The 18,023-nt window shown below is 40.4% G+C and overlaps 1 protein-coding gene across 1 annotated transcript in view; it reads left to right on the forward strand.

Annotated features, from left to right (window-relative positions):
• The window catches only part of ATG13 (autophagy related 13), a 78,555-nt gene that overhangs the window by 4,417 nt on the left and 56,115 nt on the right, over positions 1–18,023 (forward strand). The window contains 3 exon segments of the mRNA XM_030200866.1: positions 7,696–7,777; positions 10,743–10,823; positions 14,857–14,976. Coding sequence (XP_030056726.1) covers positions 7,709–7,777; positions 10,743–10,823; positions 14,857–14,976 — 270 coding nt within the window. The 5' untranslated portion in view covers positions 7,696–7,708.

The following is an 18,023-nucleotide window of genomic DNA, read 5'->3' on the forward strand; positions in this document are numbered from 1 at the left end:
TTCAGGAACATCACAGTGCTGTAATGGAGCAAAAGAATTCTATAGGGGCAACACTTGTGAGGGCGGATGCTTTTGTGTCACATAACAAAGTCTGCCTGAGCCTACCGTGATCCATTTATTCTTAGGTGGTTTTATCCTTTGTGGCAGTGGTGAGAATTTGGTATGATTCTGTGCAGTATGATTTTGGGCAGTCCTAGATGTTGCTTTAAGTGCATCCAGTTCCTGTTTTACTTTACTGAGCTCTTGTTTTAAACTAGTGAGCTGAAGACAGATAGGACAAGCCTTAAGTCTCCAGATGATTGGCCTTGAAACTAAAGCACCACAGTTATTACAGAGAATAAAAGTCATCCTGATTTGTTGAAATGGGTATGAACAGGTGTACTATGATGGAGTCAACAGTCTGCAAGACTGCCTGTGCGTGACCGAGGAGTAAAGAGTTTTGGCTTTATATATGACTGGAAAACCCTGGGGTGGGTGGGATTATTAGTCCCAGTGAGTCAGCCAAGTGCTGTATTAAAAAAGTTCTCTAGGTATGACCAGAACTGATACAGTCTGATCAAGAATTTTCAGCTCTAAGGATTGGGACAAGCAAATCACAATTTTAGCAGAGTAGATAAAAACAGGTTTTTTTTTTTTTTAAAGATATAAAGATATATAAACGCAGAATTAAAGCCAGAGCAAATCTTATCTGTGAGTGTCCTTCAAGCAGGAGTCAAGAAAAGACCTTGTGGGTTAACTTCAGCTCATTCAACAGAATCTTTAAGCCACACCTGAGCTTTCTGACCTGTGGAATATGTTTGCTGTAACCCATCTGTAGAGCTGCATTTAAATGCACCAGAAATGCCCAGAACCACAATAAGGATTGGGACAAGTAAATCACAATTTTAGCAGAGTAGATAAAAACAGGGTTTTTTTTGAAAGATATAAATGCAGAATTAAAGCCAGAGCAAATCTTATCAGTGAGTGTCCTTCAGGCAGGAGTCAAGAAAAGACCTTGTGGGTTAACTGCAGCTTATTCAACAGAAGCTTTAAGCCACACCTGAGATTTCTGATTGTCTTAAAAAAAAAAAACAGGTGGTGGGGAGGGCTCAGCACACTTTTAGGAAGCAAAAGAGATCTGATACTTTTTGGCAGTTATTATATCTAGTTTTCAGATTAAACAGATATCAAACCAGTTTGAACACAGCAAGCAAATCACAATATTAGCAGCGTAGTTAAAAACAGGGGGATTTTTTCAGGGAAAACCTTCTAACCGCCCTACTTTCATTCAAACTTTATTTTGAACTAACATGTTCCAAAAATGTTTCATTTAAATTGTACTTAGCTTCTCAGCATAGTTTCATGCTACGTACAATTTAAATGAAAGATTTTTGGAACATGTTAATTAAAAATAAAGTTTGAGTGAAAGGGAGTTTGGAAGGTTTTTATGCCTGTGATGGATACTTGAATGGGTAGAAAAGTATAAAGGCGCTGTCAGAAGTCTGAGGCTTTTCCTTCTTTCTAATTTTTCATATATATATATATACTTCACTATAAACACTGTTCAATCTTACATACTCCCCCCCCCCCCCCCAAAAAAAAATAAATATATATATATATATATATATATATATATATATATATATATATATATATATATATATATATATATATATAATATTCAAAAATTATTTGGGGGGATGGGGAGTATGTAAGACTGAACAGTGTTTATAGTGATGTATTATTATTTTGGTGTTCATTGTCTACCTCTCATAATGAAGTGTGCTGAGAATGTAATATGTTGAATCAGTATAAATAGGGCTAGCCTAGACATTAGGCAGGACTAGGCAGTTGCTCAGGGCAGCAAAGAGCAGCTGCAGCCAAAGCAAAACAATAGATTCTGACATCCACAAAAACTTAAAGAACCATCAATGTATACTTTCACTTACAGGAAGTGGGGTAGGAGTTTTTATTTTCAAACAGTCCATTTAACTGTGTAAATTACATTTGAATAGTGCACTCCTTATTGGTGTACATATGATACACACAACAAAGATTAATATTTAAAAGTATAATACCTTGAAAGGGGGTAGATTAAGGGACCAAAATCTTTAATTGAGTGGGGTGCGCATTTGATTGGTTACTGCAGGACCCCTGTGTGTGTCCTGTGCTATGCTATTTTAAGCGGTATTAGGTGTGTGTTATCGCCTAACATAGCTTAGTAATAGGGCCCTATTATACTTGTTACTTTCCAATTGATCACTGGAAATTAATGTATCCATTGAGTACTGGCAGAACTGAAGGCTAGATGGGACAAATCTACAGAAAATCAGTACAGAGCAAAATACAGTAAAGTAAGAAAAGTTGCCAAAATAACAGACAAAAATTAATTAAGTTGAGCAGCATTCTGGGGAATATAAAAATAGAGAAGCATATGAAATCACATGCCCAGCAACATCCAGATTCCCCCATATTCGGAATCAAATACATGCACTCCAGCTAGAGATTTGTGAGCTCTAGTTGGCGGAGATAGCCGAGCAGTTACAATGGGTCAAACAATCATATTTTGAGTTTGGCAATAAAGCCTCGCGGCTTTTAGCGCATAAATTACGGAAGCGCTGTACTCATAATTATATCTATTCAGTTACAGATGCCTTGGGAAAGCGTTGTATAAAGATGGAAGATATTAAATCAGCTTTCCTACATTTTTATAAAACATTGTATCAGTCAGATGGGAGGCCATCGGCACAGGAGATTTGGGGCTATCTTATACAAGCTACATTGACGAGACTATCCCAGTCACAGGGGGATGCATTGTCGGCCTTACTTACCTTAGATGAGGTGATGTGGGCTATACAGGATTTACCTAATGGGAAAGCCCCTGGGGTCGATGGGTTTACTAATAAGTTTTACAAATGCTATAGCAAACTAATAGCACCACTCTTGGTTCGGGCCTTCAGTGAGCTAGAGCTTCAAACAGAGTTGCCATACACTTGGCGTCGGGCTAATATCATAGTTCTATTGAAGCCGGGAAAAGACCCGCAATATTGTAGCTCTTATCGTCCGATCTCATTGTTGCGGTCGGACTATAAATTGTTCACAAAAATTTTAGCTCAGAGGTTACAGCAGGTGATGCTAAAACTAGTACACATGGACCAAGCGGGCTTTATTGTGGGGAGGCAAACATTTGATAATATAAAGAGGGCACTTCATTTGATGCATGAGGCGAATACCACAAGACAGCCTACACTGTTGCTTTCTCTAGATGCAGAGAAGGCTTTTGACCGGGTTCATTGGCCCTTTATGTTTCAGGTGTTGGAACACATGGGTTTCTCTGGACGCTTCGTCTCGTGTCTCAAACTTCTTTATACATCCCCGTTATCATCGCTACTGATCAATGGGACTTACTCAGACGCGTTCCCCCAGGGGTGAGGCACTCGGCAGGGCTGTGTACTATCCCCACTATTATTTGCCTTTACTATCGAGCCTTTGGCCCTGGTTTTATGGGCACACCCTGATGTCCATGGTCTCTCTTTAGGGACAGCTGTTTATAAGATAATGCTATTCGCTGATGATATTCTCCTTACACTGACAGACCCATACGATTCTCTGCCATCAGTGATACAGAGCCTTCGCCAATATGGGCTGATTTCTGGCTTCCAGGTTAATATGGAAAAATCTGAAATTATGGGCATGGGCCTGACGGCAGAGGATGTGGCCTTCTTTCAGCAACAGTATCCCTTTCGTTGGAATACTCGTTCCCATCGGTACCTTGGAATCAATCTTACGCCTACACTTTCAGGCCTTTATGAGGCTAATTTTCCCTCTAAAATATGAGAACTATTACTTGAGCTAGAGCGTTGGGAAGGCTTTGAACTCTCTTGGTTAGGAAGAATGTCTCCTATAAAGATGATGATTTTGCCAAAGATTTTATACTTGTTTTTGGCACTTCCATTGCCGCTGCCTAAACATTTTTTTTGTCACTTTAACCGAAAAATTTTCACCTACATATGGCAGCATCAACTTCCACGATTGCGGGCCGATGTTTTTTTTCAATCTAAGAAAAGAGGGGACATGGGGGTCCCAAATTTCTCCCTCTATTATCAGGCGGTACATCTGCATCTGCTGGGCGAGTGGTCTGTTGACAGTACAAAACCATGGGTCCAAATAGAAAGGCACTGGATGGGAACACGACACTTGGGCTCCTTACTCTGGGTACCCCGGTGTCAACTTTTAACATACATTTGGCAATCCCCATTAGCAATACGTTTCCCTCTACAGACCTGGTACCTCGTACACCATACGAGAGAAGCTCTTCCCAACTTGAATATATTATCGGCAAATGGCCATAAGGACAGCCCCAGGCTTCTCGCTAGGGGTGGAAGATAACATTTATAAAATATGGGAAGGAAAGGGCCTTACCCAGTTAGGCCAGATTTGGGAGGAGGGGACAGTGGTACCATTTAATGACCTCCAAGAAGAATTTGGTTTACCAGCAAGTTATCTGTTTCACTATTTTCAGATACGGGATTACATTTGTCGTCGGGCCAAGGAAGAATTGGCTCTAGACGACACAGCCCTGGAAGGTGCGCTTAGAGGTGGGAGTTATAGGGGTTGTGTCTCCCGCATATATGTGGCTCTCCTGTCTTATCGCAAGCCTATACTGCGATATATTCAGTGATGGGAGAGTGATCTGGGGTTTAGCTATGAATTTAAATGCTGGGAGTGGGCTATGGGGTATATGTTAAAGGTATCTGTTTCTATCTCTTTAATTGAAAATAGTTATAAAATATACCGATGGTATTACACATGCAGTAGATTAGCAAAAATGCATGGACAAAGATCTGATCAATGCTGGAGGGGTTGTACAGAGGTGGGAAGCATGCTTCATATATGGTGGACATGTCCTAAGATCCAGATTTACTGGACAGAGTTTTATTGAATATATTCCACCAGATCACTGATGCACGCTACCCCGCCACAGCAGAGACTTGTCTTCTATATTTTCGTCCTGTAGGGGTGTCACCAGATACGCATCGCCTGGCTTCGGTGTGTTTGGTGGCGGGAAAGATTACACTGGCATCAGCTTGGAGGTGCCCCCTTCCACTTCCGGTGTTGAAGGTTGTCCACAAGATGGACCATTTATATCAAATGTCAAAAATGACTGCTGTAAGAGCTGGTCACATTATACAATTTTATAGGCAGTGGGGCAAATATACTAGTTGGAGAGCCCGTGCTGGGATTGATCTTGATGCCCCTAAGTTGATTATACTATCGGCCTAAGTTTCGGGTGTGATAATAGACGACTGGAATGCTGGACACTGGCCATCAACTAGAATATAGGTGTAATTAGCTAGATGGGGGGGTGGGAGAGGGGGGTTTGGGATTTACGGGCAATGTGTGTATTTAATCAATGCTATGTTTGCTGTATATTTGATGATGGTTTATATTTGATAATGTAATAAATAAAAAAGAGAAGCATATGAAATGATCAGAAACATCAACAGAAAATGGTAGCCAAGGCTTCAAGCAGTCAAAGATGTAGATGGTAAGGTGTTAATGAACAGACCAGAAATATTGCAGAGATGGACAAGATATTGCAGTAATTTGTACAAAGCACATACTGAATCTGCAGTGTAAGTTATCAGAGAAATATGAGAAATATCACCTCCAAACGGAACCAGAAATGGGCAATGATATCCTAGAAGAAGAGGTGCAGAAAACAATAAAATGTTGTTATACCAAGTTTTGTGTATTGTTGATTTGTAAATAAAGACCTTGTTAAAAATAAAATGTATCCAGCAAAATTGTCTTGTTTAATATTCCTTGCACTATTTATACTTGATTTGACATATATTCTTCATTTTGTATTATGGAGAATTAAAAACAATGTATATTGGTTGATTTTTAAAATATTTTATATGGCTAACTAGAAATGATAGCTGGATAGATACAGCTGGATAAAAGTTCTCCCCCTCTAGCCTGTTAAATTAATGTACATAAAATCACTATGGGCCTCTTTTACAAATGCGTGCTAATGTTTATAGCACGCATTAAAAATAAGCGTGTGCTAAACATTAGCGATGCCCATATATATTCCTAGGGGCGTGTTGAGCGCACACTAAAAACGTTAGCGTGCCTTTCTAAAAGACCCCCAAGGTGCACAAATTTAGCTGGTCTGAAAAGGGATGGGACCAGGTATATTCTAGGGGGCATTTCTTTTGGTTTAGCTGGTCAGTTGACTTGGATTTTCAGTGCTAATAGATAAATTTGGCCACACACCTGCATTAGCACAAGTGGTTGTCTAAATCTATCTGGTTAAATACAGCTGAAAATCACCTGATTAATTTATCGTACTGTTGAAGATAATGCTTAAATTTTTTGTGATTTCTTTTATTCTGCATGATTATCCTTCTCTAGGATTATTCAGATGGGAAGGCATTGTAAGTAACATAAGGCCCGGGGAAGGTTAAAGAAGGACAATATATATCTCACTATAACCACATTGTCTTGTTACACATAACCCAATACTTGTCATATATAGCCTATAGAGCTGGCATGAATTGTGACTCATACCTACTCCCTAACCTTAACAATGTGACTAAGATCTAGACACTTAGGCAGGAAACTGAAATTGCCCTTTAGTGCTCATGAGGTCGTATGGCAATGACTGGTCCGACAGGAACCGGATTCTCATCCTGTTAAGGGAATCTGAGTGGCCTGCAACCTAAGCCAGCCTGCGTCCGGGGCACTAACACAGAATATGTAGAATAAGTTAACGAAATAAAGGCGAGATACAGGTCCTAGGTGCAGGACTAGGTTGTGGTTTATGTTTTCTGAAACACCAGGGTCACAAACCTAATATAAATGAAGTCCTTATTACAAGGCCTTCAAGGGGGGAGATGTAGAAATATGAGCACAAGTTATGCACTATGGAATGGGTTAAAAGGCCAAAGATTGATAAGTCTGTATGACTCTGGAATTTATCAGAGATTGACGAGCCTGCTTGACTCTGGGATTTATGATCTCAGGAATTTATGATACCCTTAGGGGGCAATCGGGCCCATGAAAGGAGACTAGGGTAAACAGAAGAATGTTGTTTTAACAACTTGAGAGAACCAGACGCTGGGAATCAGATGATAATCTGTGAGAAGGACAGTTTGCAGAAAAAGAGTCATGTAAATCATTGTCTGAAACAATAAGCTGCCGTCTCGGAAGAATATTTCAGAGATGCAGACAGAAAAACATCTTGTGTTACTGAATTGATCTCTCATGAGAAACTATTGTATTTGTATTGATAAGTGAATAAATGGTACTTTCTCATATGCAATTAGCATGGGTTTCTTTTACCTGTCCCAGTTGAGAACGGCTAGTTTATGCAAATTTGGGAAGGGATACAAGCAACCTAAAAACACTACATATTTAAGGGGTTTCTCACCATGGCTGAGGGTGGGGAGAGATAATGAGTAACCGGGGGATTAGTGTTAGAAACATGGCTTTATGCAGAGTTCTAATGTTGCTGTGACACATAGATGTTTTCGCTACCGTTTGTTTGACTATGATGGTTGGATGCTTTTGATTTTGCCTCTTAATAAAAATGATTTAAATATAAGAGGTTTCTAAAAATAATCCTCCACATAGACTTTAGCTGGGAGGAGAGAATTGCAGGTTAACTTATTTGGAAGATTTGTAATCTATCCATATTCTTTCTTGCAGATATACTGATGCCATGGATACTGATCTGAGCTCTCAGGATAGGAAGGACCTGGATAAGTTCATCAAATTTTTTGCTTTAAAGGTAAGATTTGTTTTCTTGGGGGTCTGAGGATCGCTAGGGGCAATTTAACTTTTATTTTTCTCTTTCCTCTGATGATCATGAATGTTTTAATTTCTGTGATTAAAGGAAGATTTCCGCCAAGGATAAACCCAGGGCAGGATTAATTATTTGGTGGACCCTAAGAAAATGATGTATTTCTTGCCCACCTGTCACCCCCATCATAATACATTTTAGAGTTTCAGAAATGTGCAAACTCCACTATTTTAGCTTCTACCTCTACAGCTAATTGTCATGTTATTGTGAGAGTTTAAAAATTCCATATTCCAGCTAGCATTCTCCTGCCTTCCTCACCCTGCCCACAAGTCTCCAGAAAGAAATCTCAGGTTCTGTTTAGTTGCTTAGTGCTTCCTGCATCTTCTGGCCCATCAGGCTGGTAACATTGCCCCCTCTTTGAGTCCTCTGAGAGCTGTGATTTTACTTCAGGGTCTATACATTCCAGCAGGCCGAGATGGGCCTGAAGACCCCAGCAGGGGAGAGCAACAGTTGGTGACAATTGATGACACTGCCTCTTCTGAGATGCCAACTTAATGACTCCTGGGGAGGGGCAGTGTGCAGTTCCACTTGATGATATAGGTAGCTGGTGGATATCGTCTCTTGTCCTATGTAGCCTGACGCTGAAGGCACTATTAATGATTATATCTGTTTTCCGCTCAGGGTCCAGTTGGAGCCCGATTAAGACTCACCTGATAGAGTTCCCCCATAAATGTTTGGGACTTAGGCACGTGTAATATGCCTACATTTTAATTTGACCCTGGTTGAACCTACCTGTGTTATTTCTTGAATGATCCTGCTGAATGTGTATTCAATCATCATTAGTCCCTAGTAAGTTCTAACTAATCCAGTTTGGATGAAAGGTCTTTGCATTTATGTAAAGTGCCTTTAGGTAGTATTGATATCAAAAGTGTTGTATCTCTCTGTAAAACACTTTATTCAGTTTGTATGTAATGTGCTATGCTAATTCCTCCTCTTCAATGCCAGTGTGAGGAAATATTAAAGCTTTGCATAGGCCAAAAGTTGGGGAGAAGTGTATGTGACATGGAGGCATATTTTCAAAGCACTTAGCCTTCCAAAGTTCCATAGAAAGAACTTTGGAAGGCTAAGTGCTTTGAAAATATGCCTCATGGACGAACAGAATGATTGACAAACTTGTCTAATCAGTTAATATTTTATGTTTTATACAGTATAATTAAGATGGTATAAGTTCTGCAATGATTAGGTTTGCATAGATTCAGCCATTAAATCTCATCTAGCTCACTATCAGGCTTATTTTCGAAAGAGAAGGGCGCCCATCTTTCGACACAAATCGGTAGATGGGCGTCCTTCTCTCAGGGTCGCCCAAATTGGCATAATCAAAAGCCGATTTTGGGTGTCCCCAACCGCTTCCTGTTGCGGGGACAACCAAAGTTCCCGGGGGCGTGTTGGAGGTGTAGCAAAGGCGGGACTGGGGTGTGCCTAACAGATGGGCATCCTCGAGCGATAATGGAAAAAAGAAGGGCGTCCCTGACAAGCAGTTGGCCGACTTGGTCCATTTTTTCTTACAACCAAGCCTCAAAAAGGTGCCTGAACTGACCAGATGACCACCGGAGGGAATCGGGGATGACCTCCCCTGACTCCCCCAGTGGTGACTAACCCCCTCCCACCCCGAAAAAAAACAACTTTGAAAACTTTTTTTGCCAGCCTGAAATGTCATATTCGGGTCCATCACAGCAGTATGCAGGTCCCTGGGAAGGGAGGTATGTGTGTGTCAGTGGAGGCATAGCGAAGGCGTGGACGTCCTTCTTTCAAACATTTTGGACGTCCTGAATTCCCCACAGGGACTGCAAATTTCAAGGGAGTGGAGGAGTGGCCTAGTGGTTAGAGCACTAGTCTTGCAATCCAGAGGTGGCCGGTTCAAATCCCACTGCTGCTACTTGTGATCCAAAATCCAAATAAATAAAGGGGGTGTCGGAGGCATAGCAGGCATGGACGTCCTTCTCAGAGAAACATTCACATTTTGGGCGTCCTCAACTGCCGTCGCAGGGATGGAGGCATAGCGAAGGACATCCTCAACTACCGTTGCAGGGACAGAGGCATAGCGAAGGACGTCCTTCACCCATACTCTTAAAAAAAAAAAAAAGACATCCCTGACGAGCACTTGGACGTTTTCACCTGGACTTGTATTTTTCTAAGGTTGTAGATGGCAATTTATTTAAGGTTGTAGACGGCTATTATACACGCAGCTTCTCTGCGTGTATGAAGCCATCTTTGGCATGCGCAGAGCAGCCATGCATAATGCTTGGCTGCTCTGCACTGGCTTCCCCTCCTTAGGAAAGAAATCATGTGCAAATGAGCTAACAGTGTGCAGCTCATTTGCATGCGATTTCCTTCATGCATGACTGTTCCTTTCCGGATCGGTAAGGGAAGGGCTTTTTCCGTTCAGTTAATGCATCAGTTAGTCCACTGCAGTCACCCCTAGGGTGCCGGGTTGGTGTCTTGGCATGTCAGGGGGACCAGTGCACTACGAATGCTGGTTCCTCCCACGACCAAATGAGTTGGATTTGGTCGTTTTTGAGATGGGCATCCTCGGTTTCTATTATCGCCGAAAACCGGGGATGACCATCTCTAAGGTCGACCTAAATGTTGAGATTTGGGCATCCCTGACCGTATTATCGAAACGAAAGATGGATGCCCATCTTGTTTCGATAATACGGGTTTCCCCGCCTCTTTGCAGGGAGGTCCTGCGAGGACGCTCTCAGGAAAACATGGGCACCCTGTTCGATTATGCCCCTCCACGCCACATCATTTTACAAGTTATAAGGTAGTAATCATGGATTAGTTTACTAGTACAACCAGTGCCTAGAACATGCCTGCAATATTTCTCCTACTACCAAGGGCTGAAAAACTAAAATTCCAGTTATCTGTTTGCTTTTCTTTTTTTGTTTTCTAGACTGTCCAAGTGATTGTCCAAGCCCGACTTGGAGAGAAAATCTGTACCCGATCCTCTTCCTCCCCCACAGGCTCTGATTGGGTAACTGTATAAATTATTACATAGCTGAAATACAGTGAATGATAATGCATTAAAAAATTACAAGAGGACCTAATGAGACTGGGAGATTAGGCATCCAAATGGCAGATGACATTTAATGTGAGCAAGTTCAAAGTGAAGAATGTGGGAAAAAGGAACCTGAACTATAACTATGTAATGCAGGGTTCCATGTTAGGAGTCACTGACCAGGAAAGGGAACCTAGGTGAAATCGTTGATGATACATTGAAACCCGCTGCTCAGTGTGCGGCAGAGGCTAAGAAAGCAAATAGAATGTTAGGTATTATTAGGAAAGGAATGGAAAACAAAAATGAGGACATTATAATGCCTTTGTATCACTCCATAGTGCGACTGCACCTCGAATATTGTGTGCAGTTCTGGTCACTGCATCTCAAAAAAGATATAGTGGAATTAGAAAAGGTACAGAGAAGGGCGACGAAAATGATAAAAGGGGGTGGGATGACTTCCCTATGAGGAAAAGCTAAAGCAGCTCTTCAGTTTGGAGAAAAAAGGCTGAGGGGAGATTTGATAAAGGTCTATAAAATAATGAGTGGAGTGGAATGGGTAGACGTGAATCACTTTACTCTCTCCAAAAATACAAGGACTAGGGGGCACGCAATGAAGCTACAAAGTAGTAAATTTCAAACGAATCGGAGGAAAATATTTCTTCAATCAACATGTAATTAAACTTCTTGGAATTATTTGCCAGAGAATGTAGTAAAGCAGTTAGCTTAGCGGTGGGTTTAAAAACGGTTTGGATAGCTTCCTAAAAGAAAGGTCCATAAGCCATTATTAAAATGGACTTGGGGAAAATCCACTGCTTATTTCTAGGATAAGCAGCATAAAATGCCAGCATTTTCCATGAAACTGGTAACTTGAGGAGACTTGGAAGGTGTAGGCATGAGAGGGGGCGTCCTCTCTACGAGCTGATTGAAGCTCCATCAGGGGAAACAGGCATATCCAAGTGACTACCCTCTACTACTGACAAAACATGTTGATCCATAGTGCCCCTCAAGGGATACTCACAGTTGAAATAGACTGTGCTTTCCTCTTTTTCCTCCATCATTACTGGAAAGTTTATTACAATGTTTGCTCCTCAGTTCTCCAAAGGGCTACCAAGGGGCTTGGCGTGCTCCTTTGACCACGCCCTGTGGCCATTCACCAGAGGCGCTGCTATTTATGATGATCCAGGTTACGTATGAATGATGTCACTGTCCTGCGCTGGCACACCCCCAAAAACCGGAAGCTTCGGAAGGAATTTTACAGCATGTTCCTGCGCTTTCCAAGCCATCCTCCAATAAGCACAAGGTCCCAATCATGTATTATGAGCAAATGGATGTTATCCACAAAACAGTTCTAAGCCCCAGTGTTTTTATTAAAGTAGTAAGGAGTGGGAGGCAAAAGTACATTGAACAGTGTTGAGAACCATCCCATTGTGGGGTTGCCCTAGAGTTAAGATTCGAAGCAACTGAATACTGTCCCAGAGATGTCTATTTTAGATTGATCATGAATTTCTAATCGGATTGTGACTTCAAAGGCAGTGCTCAGGTCAAGTGAGTATAAAGTTTGTTCTGTAGAGCTACCATGGCTGACTCAGTACTGTGTCTTACCTGAAGCCAGACTGCATTGTATGTGGCTGTCAAGCAGGATGGTAATTATATTATATTTGTCTCTTATATTCCGCATATACCCACACCAGGTTCAAGGTGGATTACAAAAAGAAAGCTAGCGTATAAAACCTAAGAGTGTAGAATAGAACCATTACGTGTAATGCCAGAGTACAGAATTCCAGTAAATTTAACGTGATGTATTTTAGCAATAATATGGTTTCAGAACAAAATAGTTTTTATGGCCCTTTTAAAAAGAGCATAATTGTTTCATGGCGTATAAATTGGCAGCACATTCCATGAGTTCACTGCTTGATGTTAAAAACATTGGTGCATTGATGTGTTTAGTAGGTTTTTTACCTCTTGGGTTCAGAAAAAACAACAAATTGATTTCTGATTGGGAGTTTTGAAGATGAGCAAGCAGAAGAAATTAAAGCATACATGAAGAATGGCACTGATCCTCGAGTAATTTTAAAAATTATACACTAGAGCTTGAACAAAATTGTAACTTCCATAGGTAACTAGTGAGATTGAAAGTACAGTGGTGATACCCTCTTATATTTACTGGAGAAATAGATTAGAGCGATATTTTATACTGTTTGCAGTCTTCTATTGATATACTTTGAGCATACCAAGTATATTATGTTGCAGTAATCAAGTTTGAATAATAAGAGAGTGGACAAGCAGTCTGAATTTTTCTTGCTGTATAAGGCTCCAGATATGCCTTAACTTGCGATATAACTAAAACCAATTTTTAGTTAATACATTTACTTGTGGTTCCAATGTTAGATTGCAGTCAAGAGTCACACCAAGTATCTTGTAGCTTCTACTTTGAAAGATGTTTTTTCTATAGTATTAAAACTATCCTGATGTGATGAGCAACTTTCTTTTCACCAGAAATGACAATTTTGACATGGGCCGATAGCTTGATAACGGGGAGGGATAAATACTGGATTTCTTTAACAGAGGACATACAATTGATACCTTCCAGATATGAGGCCAGAGTGAAATTCATAATGAAAAAGATCTTGTCAGAAAAATAAGGTAAAAGCCTTAGCCATAAGACTGTTGGAATTACACGTGCTGGAGATGAAGCTGAATTTGAGAGACCTTATTTTTTTTTTCTAGGTCCATATTAGATAATGGTGCATGGGAAGGGCTAGTTAAAGGTACCTGTATTTTGGGGGGGGAGGGGAGGTGGGAGTACTGGAGGGAAGTGAAATTGATGGGATTAACCTCCCTGGAATGTGCCCACTTTAGGATTCAAGATACAAGAGAGTACACAACTTTTATATGACTGGGTATGCTGAGAAATTTGATCAAAATGGGCTATAATATATTCCTGAGTCTATTCAGCAAGAACAACAACAGAATTACTAGTGAGCAAACAGTGAGAGGTGACATGGAAGCAGCCTATAATGTGCTTTGCTGTTAGGTCATTTTTGTGTACCAGAAATTTTTTGAAGAACAACAATTATGCTGTGGAGCTTTATACTTTTGTTTCTTTCCCTGGTGCTCCCTTTGCTGATAGGGGAAGTAACAAGGCCTTATTTAAAAGTTGGGTGTTTTTAGGCATGCAGGGGAGACCCCCCCCCCAACCCTACCAAAAATTATCAAAACGTCTGTGGGTGGTTGGTTTCCTCCCCCCCCCTTCCCCCAGAAATCATCGATAGGAAGTTCCTCTTTTCCCCCCCCCCCCCCCAGCTCAGGAATAGCAGCAGCAGTAATAGCCTTAGAGACAATGGCACAGGGCCTTTGAGACAGTCACAACTCCAGTGAAAAACTCCTGCCCTCCCACACAGGTTTTCTGTTAACATGGGAACTTTGCAAAAGCTTTTACTGGGACTGAGACTGTGTACCCACTTCAAAGCCCTGGGCTGAGCTTTTTCTTAGCTGTTATTGTGGTGGCTGCTGTTTCTGTTCCTGACTGGGTGGCCAAAGACCACAGGATAGGCTTGGAGAAGGAATAGAGGAGTGGCCTAATGGTTAGAGCAGCAGGCTGAGAACCAGGGAAGTCAGGGTTCAGATCCCACTGTGACTCCGTCCATTGCTTCAGTTACAAATGTGTAAGTCCCGCAAGGACAAGGAAATACCTACTGTACCTCAAAGTACTATTCAAAAAGGTACAAGATAAATAGGTATCGGTCACGCCTTATCGGATTTTGGCACCAGAGGCAGTTGCCTACAGTTGTGTGTATCTAAATTGTAAATGGTGCGGGATACAAGACTTTTTAAAGAACAGGAGATTCTTCAGTGCCATCTTCAAACCAGTGGGTTAGTGGCGTTCCTCCCCCACCTTTTCCCTGGTGATCAGATATATCACGTTCACAATGAAGTCATCATCCTCCATTTACCTTATTGGACTAAAGGCAAAGAATATTTTTTACTGACGTAACTTTTCATTTTGCAGTTTAACTTGGCCATTAAAGACATACCAGAGGTTACTCATGAAGCCAAAAAAGCTCTGGCGGGGCAGCTCCCTGCTGTTGGTCGGTCAATGTGTGTGGAGATTTCGCTCAAAACCTCTGAGGTGAGCCCAGAATCAAGGAGGGGGAATGCAGGAGCTGACCAAGCTTGCATTACTACACATCACAATACTTGGGAGATTGCTGCTTAGGGCACATCTTTTCTACTCTTTACTCTTGCTTTATACGTAAAGTGAAAGCAGTGCTGTAATTGCCTTTCTATAAGCCATGCATACCTCCTGTTCGCTAGAGACTAAATTCTATAAATGGTGCCCAAATTTGTGTGGCAAAAAAAAAAAAAAAAAAGAGCGCTAAATGCCATCTGAAACCTGGTGTAAATCCTCACACCTAAATTAGGTGCGGATCTGCCTAACACTGCATGAAAATTCTAGGAATGCCCCTGACGGTCCCGTGCCTGTTCCCCTCCCCCTCCTATGGCCACACCCCTTTTGGGGATCCATGCATAAAAATGTACGTGTGCATTTTTATAGAATACCAACTACAAAGATGCATTCGTAAATTCAAATTGGTGCCAATAATTGATTATTGGCACTAGTGGTTCATTCATTTCCACACACAAATTTGCATGCACAATTTTGAGCGCCATATATAGAATTAGGGGGTGAACGCACTAAGTGTAGTTTTATTAATACACACTAATTGCAAAATTGCACATTTATTTGTATGGGCTTTTCTTTTTATTTTTATGTTTGCAAGTTTTGTGCACTAATAATGCCTGCAAAAACCTAATAAGAAAAGCACTTCAAAACAAATGTTAATTTGCAATTAGCATTTATTTTTGGAAAAGTAAACTGGTATAGTGCACATTATATGCATAAATGTGTCAGGTTTTTTTTTTTTACATAGACATCCCAATTTGCATGACTTGTATGTGCGCATTATCTCCCAGATTCTATAAATGGTGCGTTGAGTTGCACACATGCCCAATTTACACATGCAACTTAATTGAACAATAATAACAGCACTGATAATTGGGTGATAGCAACCAATTATTAGCACTAATTGGCATTGATTAGAATTTACACGCACATCTTTTTAAGCTCATTCTAAAAAGAGGCACATGTGAATTCCATTGTGCATAGCCTAAAAGGGAAACTGTCCATGGGAGCAGTATGAGTGCGTTGGGGACGCTTTAAAAATGTACATGCATTGTTATAGAAAATTAGGTGCAGGTTTTTACACCAAGTTTTCCTAGGTGTAAATGGCTGTGCCTAAATTAGGCATATTTCCTGGCACTATGCGCTATTCTAAAACTGCACCTAACTTTAGGCGCAGTTTATAGAATAGTGCTAAGCTATCTTTTTAGACACCATTTACAGAATCTACCCCTATATGCATTATCTGTTTCCTGTACTGTACGTTAACCCTAGACATCACCAGAACTATACTATACTATATTATAAGAGTTTTCTGTACCACAATTATTCTGCAAAGGGATTCAAAGCAGTTTACATTAATACAGAGAACTCCTAAAACAAGGAGGAAGTCAACTCTAACAAAATAGCATATTAACTATACAGGGTTATTGGTCAAATAAGTAGGTTTTTAAAAATCTTTTTCCTAAAAGAGAACTAAGGCGCTAGTTTCAAATCCAAAGGCAATTTATTCCATAATCTAGCCCCAGTAAAAGGAAAAGAGGCCTCAAAAACAGATTTGAAGCAAAACATTTTTCAGAGAGGAAAAACCTAATTTCAAGGTTTAAACCCTTGGAGTTCAGACGAAATAATTGATTTAAAAATCAAAGTACTTTAAAATCTATACGTTTAATTATAGTTAGCCAGTGATAATCTTGAAAAACGAGAGTCACACTTTTCAATCGTCCAGTGCCACTGATTAATCTTATAACTGTGTTTTGCATCAATTGTAGATGTTTTAACTGCCTAGTTGAAATATGAGAGTAAAGTGAATTGCAATAATCTAATTGTGGAAGCAAAACTACTTGAACAAGAATTTTAAAATCTTCCTTCATTATTCCTGATTATGCTTTTCTGACATTTGCAGGGTATGTGCAAAAAGGAAGTTTGTTTATGAAGGTTACAAGTTAGATATTTCACTTATTTTGTGATAATGTTTGTTGAATTTAATATACCACTTAAACTACACAGTACAAAGTGGTTTACATCATAATAAAAACATCACATTAATATCAGACTACGAAACACCAAAAAAGCAATAGGAAAACCTATCCCACACAGAAGCAGCATTCAATCCATGCACACTTTGTAAATTTAAATTATTAAAAATGTTGATATAGTTTTACAAAACAGCTACCCACATTACCAAAGTTATCAAACTATTTGCAGAACCTTCACAACTCCCCGTCGGGAAAAGCTTGCTTAAAAGAAAAGTTTTTATCAAAACCTTAACTTTTTACCATCCAGCTCTCCCCTAACTGTTGCAGGCTACTCATTCCAGTTTTGTGGGGGCTAACCAAAATATTGTCCTCTTACAAGTCCACTGACACAATCCTCATGTCCTATGCAGCACCGCTAATTTATTTTCCCGCAATGAGCACCAAATCTATTTGGAATATATGGGGTTATAAAAGATCTCAAATATGTAGGCTGTCCTAAATAAAGGCTGTCCTAAATAAAAAGCAGCACAGACCAACTTCAACAATTTTAACTTGATCCATTTCCCAATAGGAAGCCAATGATATTGCTGTTGGGATTATTATTGTTTAAGCATTGTCATTTATGACAGTTGATGCTTTATAAATAGAACAGCTCATTGCACCGGAGACTAATGTTTACCTGGTTAGTCTACTTCTGATGCAATAGACATGCACCTTGAGGCTCAGTGGAGAGAGTTCTTTGCAGCGTGCCCTCCTTCAGGTCTTCAGTTTTTGCTCCTCCTTTTTAATGCTGTCATGCAGGGCTGCAGCAGAATTGGATAGTAACCCTGTCACGTGGTAGGATATTCATTCATATTTTTCTTCTTTTCTTTTTTTTTTTTTCTTTTTTTTATTACTTTGCAACTTTACTTACAAGCATCCACTTGTATTACATGTGGAGGAGTGGCCTAGTGGTTAGAGCACAGGTCTTGCAATCCAGAGGTGGCCGATTCAAATCCTGCTGCTGCTCCTTGTGAT

The sequence above is a fragment of the Microcaecilia unicolor genome, chromosome 4 (assembly GCF_901765095.1).
Source record: "Microcaecilia unicolor chromosome 4, aMicUni1.1, whole genome shotgun sequence".
NCBI classification, from domain to species: Eukaryota; Metazoa; Chordata; class Amphibia; order Gymnophiona; family Siphonopidae; genus Microcaecilia; species Microcaecilia unicolor.